General features: G+C 52.1%; 6 protein-coding genes across 6 annotated transcripts; 3 read left to right on the top strand and 3 right to left on the bottom strand.

The window, feature by feature from the left end:
• Positions 1-17: 17 nt before the first annotated feature.
• PV08_01078 (uncharacterized protein) lies at positions 18-851 on the top strand (the record flags this gene model as incomplete). The annotated part of the gene is made up of 1 exon (XM_016375443.1): positions 18-851. One exon carries the CDS (start codon positions 18-20, stop codon positions 849-851), a length of 834 nt encoding a protein of 277 aa, XP_016240719.1.
• Positions 852-2,167: 1,316 nt separating this feature from the next.
• On the top strand, positions 2,168-4,366 carry PV08_01077 (uncharacterized protein; the record flags this gene model as incomplete). The annotated part of the gene is made up of 5 exons (XM_016375442.1): positions 2,168-2,276; positions 2,345-2,535; positions 2,673-2,807; positions 2,951-3,300; positions 3,418-4,366. 5 exons carry the CDS (start codon positions 2,168-2,170, stop codon positions 4,364-4,366), a joined length of 1,734 nt encoding a protein of 577 aa, XP_016240718.1.
• Positions 4,367-4,718: 352 nt separating this feature from the next.
• Positions 4,719-5,507, bottom strand: PV08_01076 (uncharacterized protein; the record flags this gene model as incomplete). The annotated part of the gene is made up of 1 exon (XM_016375441.1): positions 4,719-5,507. One exon carries the CDS (start codon positions 5,505-5,507, stop codon positions 4,719-4,721), a length of 789 nt encoding a protein of 262 aa, XP_016240717.1.
• Positions 5,508-5,555: 48 nt separating this feature from the next.
• PV08_01075 (uncharacterized protein) lies at positions 5,556-7,178 on the bottom strand (the record flags this gene model as incomplete). The annotated part of the gene is made up of 5 exons (XM_016375440.1): positions 5,556-6,018; positions 6,068-6,361; positions 6,410-6,456; positions 6,504-6,812; positions 6,861-7,178. 5 exons carry the CDS (start codon positions 7,176-7,178, stop codon positions 5,556-5,558), a joined length of 1,431 nt encoding a protein of 476 aa, XP_016240716.1.
• Positions 7,179-8,758: 1,580 nt separating this feature from the next.
• On the top strand, positions 8,759-10,247 carry PV08_01074 (uncharacterized protein; the record flags this gene model as incomplete). Its single annotated transcript, XM_016375439.1, has 2 exons — positions 8,759-8,909; positions 8,962-10,247. The coding sequence occupies 2 exons, from the start codon at positions 8,759-8,761 to the stop codon at positions 10,245-10,247; spliced, it is 1,437 nt and encodes a 478-aa protein (XP_016240715.1).
• Positions 10,248-11,917: 1,670 nt separating this feature from the next.
• On the bottom strand, positions 11,918-14,306 carry PV08_01073 (uncharacterized protein; the record flags this gene model as incomplete). The annotated part of the gene is made up of 5 exons (XM_016375438.1): positions 11,918-12,121; positions 12,183-13,205; positions 13,263-13,743; positions 13,790-13,930; positions 13,999-14,306. The coding sequence occupies 5 exons, from the start codon at positions 14,304-14,306 to the stop codon at positions 11,918-11,920; spliced, it is 2,157 nt and encodes a 718-aa protein (XP_016240714.1).
• Between the last annotated feature and the right edge of the window lie 568 nt (positions 14,307-14,874).

Raw genomic sequence — 14,874 nt, 5'->3', positions numbered from 1 at the left:
CGTCGGGTATGCAAATCATGGCCAAATCAACGCTCGACATTATCGACACAGCCGTCATCACAGGCGGTGCAGGCGGGATCGGTCGGGCCATGGCCGAACGACTCCTCGGACACGGCAAGAAAGTCATCATCGTCGGACGCACGGAATCCAAGTTGAAAAAGACGGCGGCCGAGATCGGTGCGACGGCCTACTACGTGCTCGACACGGGCAACTCGGACGGCGTGGTGGACATTGCGGAACGCATCCTCGCCGCGCACCCCGAGGTGAATTGCCTCGTCAACAACGCCGGCGTGCAGAGGCCGTTTCAGTTCCCCGGTGTCGGCGATGGTGGTGGTGGTGCGCAGGAATACGGATTCGATCTCGAAAAGGCCGACCAGGAAATCGACACCAACATCCGCGGCGTCATGCACTTGACGCTACGGTTCCTGCCGCACCTGCTGGACAAGCTGGACGGGGGCGCGGTCATCATGAACGTGTCGAGCGTCTTGGGGTTCCTGCCCAGCAGCGTCATCAACCCGGTGTACAACGGCACCAAGGCCTGGGTACACTTCTTCACGATGAATCTGCGCACGCAGTACCGAAACGCCGGGAAGGCGTTGAGGGTCGTGGAGATCGCGCCACCCACCGTCAGTACAGAGTTGCATCGCGAACGGACGGACCCAGAAGACAACACGAAGGCGAAGAATAGGAACGCAATGAGTGTCGATGAGTTTATGGACGAGGTCGAGGCGGGTTGGAGGGAGGGAGCCGAGTTGATTGCGCCTGGCCCGGCGCGGGATGTGGTCAAGCCATGGGTCGACGCGTACGGGGAGAGGTATGAGAAGGCCACGAGTCCTGCTGTCAAGAAGTGATGATGGAAATGAGTGTACGGATATGGATATCTATGAAGAGAAAAAAAAGGTACCCTGGGTGGGAGAATGGCAGACGGGAAGAAAAAGTGACTCTTTGACTTCTGAGTGTTAGATTTCCAACATACCTACATACACAAGTATACCTGTGCTGTAGGGTAGGTACACTTGATGAGTTTCGAGTTGGATTTGGACGTGTTCGAGTCATAATAAACATTCTGTACTAACCAGGGGACGAAAACGAAATTAATAAATCCATGTCTAAGAAGCGCGTCGATAGTGGCCACGATAGGAGGCTGAAGGAGTGGGAATCTCCGTGGCCTGGGATGGATTTCTGGGTTTCAGGTCAGAGGCTGGTGGGTCGGTGGAAGAGAAGAAGAAGTAAGTACTCGTAACTGGGACTGGGTTGTCGCGAGCATGGTGTTGATGAGATGTTGATGTACTACCCAGGTACTGTCGAAGCGCTGTTTGTATCTCGACGTGGTGTTGACGAGTCTAGTATGTATTTAAGTCTAGTAAAAGTCTGGTCCGAGTCACTCTTTGACAGACGGTTTGTTGTACAATACACAAAGACAATCAAGCATCGACGGCGTCAAGCATCAACCTCTCAAAAACCCGGATTGGGTGAAACAAGAAACACCGTGTCCAGCCACCCGGCTTGAGCTTTTTTACTTTGATGGACTACACACATATGGACTACTGTCTGTGCTGTTGTACCACAGTCGGTGTGTCTGTGTCTCCATCTCTATCAGGCTCTCTCTGCCTCGTCGTCGTCGTCGTCGCTCATCTCCTTCGGCCTCAGACGGTCTTCACCACCGACATTGCTTCCTCTTTCTCCCCCTTGATCGCCCCCATGAGCGCTATGGGTATCGTAACGCCACCACACTCTACCTACTCCGCCATCCGTTCCGTCGTGTTGCTACCGATAAGGAAACAAGCTCAGGGAAAAGGATCCAGTCCTGCCGTCTTGCACATCCGCTTCTCGCACATGGCTCATCTCTCATCATCATCCCCCAAGATAAGAGAAAAATCCCCAAACACCATCTCGCTTACTCCTGCCGGGACATATACTAAGGGAATTTATTTTTATGCGTATATATATTCTAATCAAATACCCTGTAACCACAACCACTGACCACCCTCTACTGCGCACGCAAGTTGTCGCACTCCGTTTGGTCGTCGCCCTGACTTATTGTAACACTCACCGGCTACCTCACCGCTGCTGCGCGTCTTTGCGCATTGCGACTGAGCTCTCCCGACCACCGTTCACGTATAACCCAATCCAACAATACATACCTGCACAAACACCCATCCCAAACATGGCCACGCGCCGCCTATCGTCCATCGTCCACGGTGGAAAGCCCAGTGAAGTTTTTGACCCGAACCTTGGAAATGAAGCTCAACTCGCCAAACTTGGTTATGAACAAGGTACGCATATGCAATCCACAAGTCTTGCTTCAAACCATCCTCCTCTCACAAAACTAAACTCTCTGCAGAACTCAAACGATCCTTCTCCCTCCTTGGGATGGTCGGCTTCAGCTTCTCCATCGTCACATGTTGGACCGCCCTGGGAGGCACGTTGATTCTGGGTATCGAGTCTGGTGGCCCCCCGGTCATGGTGTGGTCATGGCTGGGTATCTGCGTTCTGTCTTTGACGGTAGCATACTCTTTTGCAGAGATGTGTTCGGTAAGTTGTCCTGTCGCGTTCCACAGTTCGACAGTGTCGCCGTTGCCCAGGCATGGATTCTACTTCCTCATCTACCCCCCGAGATGGCACCCCAGGATCGAGTACACCATCACTGACGCAAGAATCACAATCACCAGGCATACCCCACGGCAGGTGGACAATACAGCTGGGTCGCCATTCTGGCACCGCCTAAATACGCCCGTGGCGCGGCATGGGTAACGGGATGGTTCATGTGTACCGGTATCGTTGCAATGGGAGCGGTCAACAACTTTGTGAGTATCCTTCCTTTCATTTCATGGTCGATCCAGGGGCGCTCTGCCACTGCCACCCTTCCCTTCCATGGTCATGGACATGAGTACTTTTTGCTCGCCGCTCATCCGTTGACGTTCGCCCAAACTGACACTTCCCCGTCCAGATCGGATCCAACTTCCTCCTCGGCATGGCCAATCTGAACTACCCAGACTACGAGATCCAACGATGGCACTGCGTCCTCGTGACGTACCTCATGGCCATCGCGGCCACGGGCGTCAACGTCTTCCTGTCGCGATACTTGAACCAAATCTCGACGTTCGCCGTGATCTGGAACGTCATGTCCTTTTTCGTCGTCGTCATCACCATTCTCGCGTGCAACGACCACAAGCAACCCGCCAGTTTCGTCTTCAAGGACTTTCAGAACGACACCGGGTTCTCTTCGTCAGGGATGGCGGTCATGATAGGTCTTTTGCAGACTCTTTTCGGGATGTGTTGTTACGACGCACCTGCGCAGTATGTTTTTTTTTGCCCACACCCCTCCCACCCCCACTGGGTCTTTTTCTTCATCACCCACCTTCTCCTTCTTTTCTCTCTCCCAGTACTGACCACATCATTCGTTTTCGTCCACAGCATGACCGAAGAAATGCTCAACCCGGCCAAAGAGGCGCCCCAGGCCATCATCCTCTCGGTGTTCCTCGGGGCCTTCACGGGCTTCGTGTTTCTGATCTCGGCGTTCTTCTGCATCGGCGACCTCGACGCCACCGCGACCACGTCGACCGGCGTGCCGCTGATCCAGATCTTCTACGACTCGACGGGCAGCGTCAAGGGCGCCACGACGCTGGCCAGCCTCATCACCGTCATCGTGCTCATCTGCGCCAACAGCCTGATGGCCGAGGGGTCGCGGGCGCTGTGGGCGTTCGCGCGCGACCACGGCCTGCCGTTCTCGGGCGTCTTCGCCGCCGTCGACAAAAGGTCCCAGGTGCCCGTGCACAGCGTGCTGCTGTGCTGCGCCGTCCAGATGGCCCTGAACAGCATCTACTTCGCCAGCTACGAGGGCTTCAGCACCGTCATCTCCATCGCCACCTTCGGCTTCTACGTCAGCTACGCCATGCCGCTGTTCGTCCGGCTGTGGAGCTACCTCGCCGGCCACGAGGGGGGCGGGCCCATCCCCGGCGCCGCCTACAACCTGGGCCGGTGGAGCCCGCTGGTCAACGCCGCCGGCCTGCTGTTCCTGGTCTTCGCCGGCGTCGACTTCAACTTCCCCCAGGTCGGCCCCGTGACCGGCGACAACATGAACTACTGCAGCGCCGCCTTCGGCATCATCGGCCTCGTCAGCCTGGTCACCTGGGTCTTCGACGGGAGGAAGAACTTCACCGGGCCCCAAACGGGCGTCGTCGTCGTGAATGCCGTCGAACAACAACAACAACGACAACCGGACGACGACAACAAATTGCCCTTGGGAGGAGGCGCCGCCGGCGTGTTGGACAACGAAAAGGAAAAGGACAAGGCCAGCCTGGAAGGCAGCGATGGATCCGGCGTCAAGGAGTCTCCCACCCAAGACCCTGAAAAATTGGCTTGATCACTTGCTGCAATCGAGTAGGCCATTTTCTTATCCGTACTGGACCAGTGACTTACCGTTCATTTATCTTGTATTCATTGTGTTTGGACGTTGGAAACTGGAATTGCTGCAATTGCTATTACTCTTCTTTTCAGTGCCACTTATCATCTTGATAAGTATTTGCTGTAACACGAGCCACACAACGACATCTCATCTATCATTACGGAGTATTTACTTTGCACACCAACTGTTCATAAACTGAACTAGAGCCAGAACCCTAATGGTCGGTCCTTCCACATCAGATCCCAATCGCGTCTTTTGACTTTTGATTTCTGCCATTGCTCCCTCGCGCCGTTAAACTACTGTTGCCTCATCATCGTGGAAGGTAAAGTTTTCGTGGAGTGCATTTCTTACTGACCGATTGCTTAGGTCGGTCGACTAATGTCGCGGTGGAACTCGCCGGCGGCCTGGTCTCATTGTCGCCATCGTCCTCAGCCAAGTCAAAAATAGATCCCCGATTCTGCTTCTTCCCACGTCCGTTGGATAATGTGCCGGTCCTCCTCTTGAGCCGCTTTCCGTTTCCCAGTGGCCTCAAGCGGGATCCTGAGTGCGAATTGCGACGAGCGTCAGTAGGAGTGATCGTACGTGCATGTACTGCCGATGAGGATATTTCGGGACTAGCTGCCACAGGGGGGTCATCATGTTGAAGAGCGTCTCGTCCAGCAAGATTTGAGTGTTCTACATGATCACTGTCATCGTTTGTGCCGCTGCTATCAAATGTTGACCCCGCAACTTCGGTACATCCCATGGGAGGCATGGAGCTAGCTCGTCTGCTGAGCAGATTTCTTGGCTTCGGTGTAGGAGGTCGTCCAAGTGCCAGATTGTCAAATGGCTGCCTTGCTTTGTATGCGGGTTCGTATCCTATCTTCTGGGAAGCCTTCTTTGTTGACGACGGCAACCTTTCTCCTTTCTTGTGATCCACATCGTCGCGACTGTCTTTCTTCCAATATTTTGATGTAATTGATCCTTCCTTTCGGTAAGAACTCTTCAAAAGCTCTTCACGGATTCGAGGAGAGTAGATACGTGAGTTCTCGATGGCATCCACGACCCCTTGCGTTAACCTGCCTCTAGGGTCCCTTTGCGGCCAAAATGCAAGGTGCATATTTCTTGGAAATGGCTTGTACGGCGGGTCGACTGGCTTCTGGCGTTTCTAGAGCCATCTCTTGCTGAAGTCGCGCGGGTCTGACGAGCTTGACATGTACTTGTAACAATTGCCACCTCCTTTGAAATCGATCGATGGAGACTTTGGTACACGCGGATTCCAATGCTTGATCGTCCTTTGGTACAATTCTTCGAAATCAGTTCGATGTAATTCATTGGAAAACCATGAGTGTTTCAAGGCTTCTTCAGCAGAAGGTCTTGCTGCTTCATCGAGCACAAGCAATTGACTGATGAAATCTTTCGGTCTCTCTCTGATTTTCTCCCACTCAGGTGTTTCTTGTAGAGACTTCAGGTTACAGTCAGCAGCGAGGGACTCGGAATATGAGTTTGTGATAGGGTCGGAGAAGGCCATTCCGCCTGTGAGGAGAACAACTGTAACACAGCCAACCGACCACATGTCTACGGCTCTGGTGTATCCAGCTCTTCCATTCTTTCCGTTGTGTGATTGTTCGCTGTCATAGTGTCAGCAAATATCCTATTGCAGAAGCCTGTGAAGCATACGGAGCAGCATATTCTCGGGTACCCAGGGCTGTTTGCATGCGAGATCGAGGGTTGGCTATGCGACGAGCAGCTCCAAAATCCGTGAGCACGACTCGACTGCCGGTGGCAAGGCTCGTCATAAGAATGTTCTCCGGTTTGATGTCCCTGTGGACGATATTGTTCTCGTGCAGAAAGGCCAATGCGATCAGGATTTGTCGGATAATGACTGCTGCTTCGACTTCGAGCAATGACCCATTCTTGGACTCGATATAGGAAAACAAGTCGCCGGCAGTGACAAGGGTTTGCATCATGTATCTACACAGTCAGTTCCGAAGAGGTGGGATTCCAGAGACTGTGGCATACATCGTGTTTTGTGTCACATAGACCTTCTCAACACCTATGATGTTCGGCTGCACCTTGCGTTAGCTTGCAACAAACGACCCTTGTGCCTACTTACGTGACTAATCGAGGTCAATATCTCGATTTCCCGAAAGTAGAGCTTTAATTTCCCCTCGAGACAGTTTTCTCGTTTCTGCTGATCCGCCCAAGCCTTGATCTGCCGCCGTTGAACTCGGATGTCGACTGCTTCTGCGGGCACAGGACGCTCTGGGGATCCATGCCTCAAAGCGCCTCCTGTCATCTTCCGCAAGTCAACAACTTTGCAAGCAACCTGTGCACGTGCATGCTGCTCGATGGCCATAAAGACTCTCCCGAACGTACCCGACCCCAGCAATCTATCGGTTATGACATACTCTCCACGGAAGAGCTGTTAGTGTTAGCAATGTTTAGGACTGAAATACCAAGATCGCCATACTGTCATCTCTCTCTCCTGCGTAAGATCAAAGTTGACATTGGACGAGCTGTTTGGCACCGTATGGAAAGTAAGAATCGTGCGGCGACTGAGTCTCAACACATCTCCGTCACTTAGCAAGTAGCCGCCGTTCCCTCTGCCAATCGTAGAGCCATTCCAATAAGTGCCGTTCTGTGATAGATCTTCGACATATACGAGGGTCTCGACTCCGCCAAGGTCGTCATCCTCGTAAACGACAGTGTAAAGTCTGACATGACGCTTCGAAATGTAGGGATCTTCAATGATGTACTGGCATCGACTGTTGTCACGGCCGATGATCATTTCTTGATTTGCGAGTATTTCCTTTCCTACTAAAGCTAGTATCTTATGCGAGCCACAGATACAGAAGAAAGGAATACGGACGAGCAAGAACTTGACCTTTATGGTCCTTGTGGACGAAAAGACCTGCAATCAGAGGTTTTGAGGACGAAGGAAAATTGCTGCTCAGTCGGTGTACACACGAAGAAGGGAAGTACACCATGATTAACAGACGAACAAGACTGACCAAGGGAAAAACGAATCGAAGAAACACATTCAATGAGGAAGAACCACCGGTAGCAAACGGTCACGGCACATGAAGCAGCTGGAGCAGATTATCTGGGAGAACATATTTGTCGCAGTAGAGAGCGGCATCATTATTGCTAGAGCAGGCGGAGGTGTGAGTGTCGAGAAAGCAGGAAGGCAAGAGGGAAGTTGTCCTATCATTGATATGACCGCATAGCTCACGTGACTGACATCCGAATTCGGTCACCCACAAACATGCCAAGGCGCCAAGGACACAGACGTTCATAGCGACCTCCAAATTGCTCGACGCTTGCTTTCCTTCTAGTTCTCCCTCACCAGCAACTCATCCTCGACTATTCTGTACGTCCTCTCTCAAGACCTCCTTTGGTCGCTCTTACTTTAGACAATGAACACCTGCTGACCTGGCACAGTCGAATTTGACCGAAGATGAGAGCGAAATGGAGAAAGAAGCGAGTCCGTCGCCTCAAGCGTAAGAGGCGCAAGACGAGAGCCCGCAGGTATGTTTCACTGTGCAAGTCGGTTGTGATCAGCCAATTGACCTCCTCCACAGCAAGTAATCGCGTCAACTGCTCCATCACAACCTCCCTCTCGACCAATGTCAATGATTCTTCGCTGTCGAGCTAGTACCTGGACTCGACAGTACTTCCGGCTACGCAACGCAACTACGACCAGTATTCACTTCGGCGGCGTGTCATCAATCGCTATGGAGGAATTCTGGTCCTTTTGAAGAAACGGCCTTACCATTTGGCATCTCACTCGTGGGATGCTGTGTAAGAGGAGTGGAGGATGGTCAAATCTCGTGGAGCTTTCTGGCGGGTTGCTTATGATGTCTTCAACATCGCAACGAAGGGTTCGGAACCGACAAACACTTCAGACAATTACATACACACATGATGTCGAAGACTCTGGCTCACCAACTAAAGATTCGGGCTTTGAAGTAGCTAGCGAGTGTTCTCAGTGTCGTCTAGTCGGCGTTGCTCTCAGGTGCCTACCTATGTCAATACAGCAAAGTTCCGATCAATTGTCTTCCTTTTTGTTTGTTCTCGTACTTTGTCCTTGTCCGTTGATTATTTTGGCATTGCGTTGTAGACTTCACCAACCTCTCGCTGTGCTGCTCATGGACTCTGTTGACAGCTTCGTGGTGCTGTGGCCCTGTCTCTCTGCTGTTTGCCGTGACGTCTTGTGGGGTGGGGTTTTCCTCCCGACGCTCTTCGGCGGCTCCACTAAAAAGTTTTCGACCTCGCAGTTGGAGAAGTCGACGACAACCTGCACTTTGCACGCATCGTTGGTCTCCCATTCCCACCTCTCGGTCGCTAAACAGACACAAACAGTCCAAAATGACGGCCAAGGAGAAAGACAAGAAGAAGAAGCGCAAGGCACCCGCTGAAGAACATGCCAAAGAAGACGAAAGACCGGCCAAAAAACCCCAGACTGAGCTGGTCAAAGTGCAGCACGTCTCTGGTGCCGATAATGCGCAACCAGTCGTCGGTACGTCAACGACCTCACTGTGCACCCCTGTAGGCCTCACTGACGATTGTAGCGCATTCGCCCGGTATATCCCTCCCCGATGATCTCCGGTTTGAAGCGTACTCGAAAAAGAGCTCTGGACAATCAACACTGCTCCTACACTCCTCGTCGCACCCGACGATTGACCACATCGCAACCGAAAGCAAGACGACGTCGGTCACCGACAGACACACGAAACACTACATCGCCATCTTCGACCCTGTGAACAAGAAACTGAGCGTGGTGCCCGCGAAGAAGATGACGGTGCGAAGCATTGTCCGCCAACCTCCACCCGACGAATCCGCCGACACATCAGACGCAGAAGCTGAACGCCCTCCACCCACGTCGTCCTCTCGCGCCGCACTGACCGAAGCCTTCGGCACGAAGAAGTCGCGCAAGGCTGTAGCATCGATGGCCGAGAACCGACTCCTCGCGCGGGGCGGTGATGACGACCCTCTCTCGACTGCCATCCTCTCCTCGATCAAAGAAGAAGACGTCCCGTTGCAGTCGTCGTCGTCCTCGGCGACCGGCGACCGGTCTAACAAACCGCTCCCTCCGGCCGACGTGACCACGGACGAGATCACAGACGTCTACCCTCTGTCCGTGCTCGTGCACCCAGGCCCGGCTCGCGCGACTCTGTCCCAAATGCGCATCCAGCCGTGGCTCGACCGGGTCTCGGCGAAGAAAGAGATCAACTCGCGCTTCCGGTACGTCGCGCACCGCGTGAAGGCCCTGGCGCATCTACACGTCTCCCAGCAGAACGAGCACACGCTCCTCCCGCTCCAGCTGCTGCGCTACGTGACCGTCCTCCTCGAACTGTACGTCTACGTGTCCCGCCTCCCGCCGCGCCGCACGATCCCGCAACCCGAGAAATGGCCCGAGTCCACCATCTCCGACGCGACGCACCTGAGCTCGGCGCTCCTCTCGAAACTTGTGCACGCATTCTTCCCCACCGCGCTCCCGACCACGCACTCGCGCACCCTGCTCATCACCACCATCCTGGCCTTGACGCTGCACATCCCGCCGCCAAAGTGGACGCCGGGCGCCGACGTCAACGTCCTCATCACCGAGCCAACCGATATCGGTCTCGACCTGGCTCTCCAACCGGCCGAGGTCACCAAGTACTACCGCGAACTCGGGTGTCGTATGGAGACGTTGACGGATAACGAGCTCGCCAAGTACGGTTGGGAGAAGGTGGGCCGGGGTAAGAAGGGAACGGACGAGGATGTCCCCGCTGGGAAGAAACCCCGATTCGCCAAGTTGAGGTTTCCTGTTGAGTTCCCGAAAATCAGTAGAGGGAGGCCAACGAGTCGGAGGTAAGGGGTGAGGGCTGGCTGGAAAGCGGAGACAAACTGGAAGGGAAGAAATGAGAACCAGCCAGAGGCGCAAATGATCAACTACAAGGTGAAAGAGATGAGAGCTTGCCAGCTAGCGCGAGAGAGATTTGAGGTCAACAAGTGTAATGGTCGTTGATCGAAGGACAATATGACCGTGTATGAATCGATCGATCAAGACTGCCGACCAAACCGTTTCCGATACGTGTGTCACGTTGTGGCTATTTGGGCTGAGGGAATATCTCCTCCCTGGACTAGGTATCTACCTACATTGTAGATACCTCACTGAGCTCGCCGGGCTCACAGGTTGCTTTACAGACACTCTACACGTACGGTGGCGCAGGGCCCCAAATGGGGAAAATCATGACTGCCTGAATGGTGTTATCTATCGTCGTAATCATCGCCATCATCGCTATTTCCAATTGCGAGAACGTAAGAACAAGAATGCACAGACGGCAAGAAACTGCAAAAGTATCCATGGCGTGTCCAATTCCCTCGAATACCTTTGGTCGACCTTTGACTCTACCACATACATACCTCAAAAACGTACCAACTCAGGTGGTCAGGTTTCGGGAGTCGCGGGTGCTGACGAGAGCCGGTCGACGTCAAGCGGCAGTACATATGTACATACTTACTTGCAGGTGCAACTCGACATTCATGAGTCCGCGTTCCACAGTACCTAGGTAGTCAGGTGAAAGGAGCCAGATTAGGCTCCCCTACACTCGGCTCAGGGGAAACCCAGTTAGTTAACAGTGGCTCAGCCACGCTCAACGTTGGCCTAGAAGCTCGGCTCAAACCACAATCGGACTCGCAAAACAACCCATCAATTAATCAATTACATCAGAGGCTGCGTTCCATAAACTTCCGGAGCGCAGTAGCATCAGTTCTCTGCTAGGGACAATATCGAACATTTGTTAAATATCCACATCCTTTAGCCTTTAGTACTTAGGTTGTCGCTAGGAATTAACCACACTTTCACAGCCGCGGATGTTCTGTAAATCTGAGCCATTACGCTGACCTAGTGGTATCTTTCAATGATGTCTGTTTAATTCTTGTAAATGGGGCCAACTTGGAAGAAAACGCAATTTAAGTCGGATAAATGAGGTAGATCTTCGGAGTACCGCGTAGATGATTATCAACAATAAATCACCTAGCGAGCAGGTTCCATCAAATGCACGGGCAGTCTTGGCCGCATACTCTGCTTCTAGTTAGTACGAGTAGAAGCAGGACTCTTCCCTACTCTCTAACGATGTGAGTAGTCGATGTCTTATAGACTGCCTATCTTCCATTTCTGTTTTGAATAGCACGAATCTAGTATACTTCATACTTCTATCGATTTCACCAAAGGCACACTGACACTGCCCATCACGAGGTAATTTAATTCCCCTCCGTAGATCTCCATGATGTCCCAAGATTACGTTTTATTTTAAGCCATCTTACATCTTATAATATCGGATTTTGATGGTAGTGAACTGTGAGGGATGTCCTGATTTCATAGAGAATGAAGAAACGTATGATACACTTTTCCAGCCCCACGAAGGTCATTCACAATTGATACCAGTGTCTCTAGGTCTTCAAACTCCCCGGTATCCTTCCACATATATACACAACTATCTTGACGTTCCAGGTACTGGTTATTGAGACAGAGTGACTCAACTAGAACCATGCCTTGATCTGATATTTCGACCTGACTAGCCCATGGATTCGCCCATGGGAAGTCTTCTTCGCCATTTGTTTTGCGCTGTTCTCGGCGTTGAGGCCGGCACATGGTACAAAATAGTTGTTGGTGGCCTGTTCGGTATGGATTGTGATGTTGAATATATTCGAATGTGCGAATGAAAGATTCGTCTGGATCTCGCTCTGTTCTCTTCACGTATGTAGTGAACATAGATGGTAAGGCGGGATTCGGCAGTCTTTCTACATCGAGACACGGTTGGGCGTCTTTCGGAGCCTGAAGCTTGTGGTACTTCTGGACCAAGTTTCGTAGAAGTGAACGCCTGAGGTTTCCGGCATTGGATACCCCGATCCCAATTGAGCCCATTGTACATCTTTGCTCTTGTTCTGCTCTGGAGAATGGCGAGAAGGACGTACATGAGATAGCGGCTAACAGCAACTGTGCCGGCGAGGGAGTCTGAAGGCAATCAAGAGCTTCGATCAAATCTTCATCTTCACATGGTCTGGAAGCCAGTTTGACCGAATCAATCTCTGTTTCCGTCAACGGATAGTCAGCGTGTTCGTTCAACTGATCTAATGCATCATCTGCTACCGCCAGATAAGTCAATTCATGGACAATATCCCATGAGTTGTTGATGAACGTTGCGAATGAGAAGAGTACATGGAAAGATTCGTTCCAAGAGCAAGACTCGGACGCATCATCGGTACTGTCATCCCCAGACCAGATGCCTTCCCAAGTTATGAGCTCTTCCCTGGTAAATCGTATCGCTTCAGAAACATGCGCGAACAGAAGCCTGAGTAGCTCTGCTGCGGCACTCACTGAATCATCCACACTTGATGCGATCTGGACACACTTGAAGAATCCCTCCAGATTTTGCTTAGTAAGACATAAGCCGACGAACCGGGAGCGGTACGTAAGTGCGGAGCGGCGTAAAATGAGATTTGACTCAGTAGAACCGATATGCGAAAGATTGTGATGATCTGTCATTGGAACTGAACTTGTCTTTTTGAATTCGGGGTAGACTCCAAGGATGTCGCTTGGAGGGCGTGGAACCCAGTCGTTGATACGACTGTGTGCAGAGAAGATGTTGGTCTCTTTAGCCAGACTGACTGTATCATAGTCTTCCCCTGTGCCTACAGACTTCAAATGTCTTAGTATTGAGGGACGATAGAGATCTCTTGCCCAGTCGAAGATATAGTCAACAATCATGAGTAGCTGCAGCGTGCTATCTTGAGAGAGTAGAGATCCGTCCCATAAATGGACAACATCCTATACCACAGTCAGCGTAGTAGGGGTATGAATTGCAAAATTTGTGCGTGTACATACATATTTGACCGGGTGGCTGTCGGTGATGAAGCAGCCGTACACCCGCCAACAGTCTCCCCTATTTGCAAGGAACCAAACAAATGGATGTAATTGAGTCTTAGTAGTCTTCACTCTGTCTCGCAAGTTCTTCTGAAGATTTAGCAAAGCCCATATTGGAAATGCCGTTTGAGCTTGTATAGCATCAAACCCGCTTGTGCTTTTTTCGGACTTGGCTTCCACAATAAGAAAAGGGAAGATCAATGGATCTTCTTCATCTTTGAACGGACTGGTTCTTAACGAGTTCCCAACCGTGGCGGTTGTGGTATTATCTGCCGAGCCTGTTGCCAAGGGTTGAGAAAGTAGATTCTCCAGGTTTCTAGTTTGTTGTAGGCCAAAAATTCTATCTGGCGCCTGCCTAGGAAGGATATGCGACGAAGAAGGATCGTGTTTTATCTCTTTCTGAACTCTGTCGTTGAATAGAGGGTTCAGGCCGACTTCATAGCTGTCATGATTTAGAGTCTGATCCACCACTATGCCGAGAGACTCACAAATCGTGTGCCCGATCTGCGGGGGGACAATGGCATGGTACGCGATTTTTCTTTCGCAGCTTTAGCTCATCCGCGATACAGTCGTCTCGGGCGAAAGAGACCTCGATCTCGGAGCGCCAAATTCTAGCCCGACATTTGGGGCTCCGGCTCAAGTCAGTAACGCCCCAGACAGCTGCGAGATCATATACCAAGCGACTTCTACTCTCAACCTTAGGAACACATCGTTCTCGATATGGAACCTCCAATCAGCCTCATTGCGGTCCTGTTTGAAAAGGCGAGCAGCCGCCTTAGTTAGCCATTCCGCTCGATGCTTTAGCTGACCCTTCCAAGGTTGTTCCCCCGAATGAATATCGATAGGGGAGCAGAAGCGCTCAAATTCCTGCCGGCCGATCTTTTGAATATTTTCAAAGGTTTGTCTGTGCGCAGACGGCCAGTTGGTCGAAGAAAGCTGCGGCAAAAATGTTATGCGATGGATTTTGGCTAATCGGCGCAGTCCACGATCAGAAAAGCTTGCCATAACACGAACTGTTGTGGCCAGGAAACTACTCGTTGAACGGCGCGAAAGTTGTTGGAGTGAAAAGCGTACTGACTTGTGGGAGATAGATGGGCACGGGAGCAAACGACCGGCTTTGCCCTTCAGCGCTTGTGATCCAACTCTGAAACAGGAGGTGCAATTTCACACATGGGTGGCCACTGTAACCATCATGTATCCCCTGGCTTGTTTCAAACACGGAGGTGCAAACCTCAGAATTCTGAGGCATAAAGCATCACTCCCCTGACTGCGCGGGAGCAACGCGCCCTTATGGACGGGCGTCCCAAATGGGCCCTCTTCGCCCAGCCGCTAGTCCCCTTTCGGCAGACACCACTCGCGACGTCATTCCCTCTATTGAACCGCGCTCTCTCGGTGTTGCTTATCAGCACTCCTACTGCACTGCCGTTGCCTTCGCATACGCGGCGGCCTCCATCCACGCTCTTCCCCTACCCTCCTACAGTTTCGGCCGGTTCCATGGCGGTTATTAGAGCAGGGATCATAGCCTTTTCGTCGCCGCCGTTGTCGGCGGTAGGCCTACGCCGGGCTGGGATTT

This window comes from Exophiala spinifera (genome assembly GCF_000836115.1).
Source record: "Exophiala spinifera strain CBS 89968 unplaced genomic scaffold supercont1.1, whole genome shotgun sequence".
NCBI classification, from domain to species: Eukaryota; Fungi; Ascomycota; class Eurotiomycetes; order Chaetothyriales; family Herpotrichiellaceae; genus Exophiala; species Exophiala spinifera.
The sequence above is the reverse complement of the archived record's forward strand: the minus strand, read 5'-3'. Positions and strand labels throughout refer to the sequence as shown.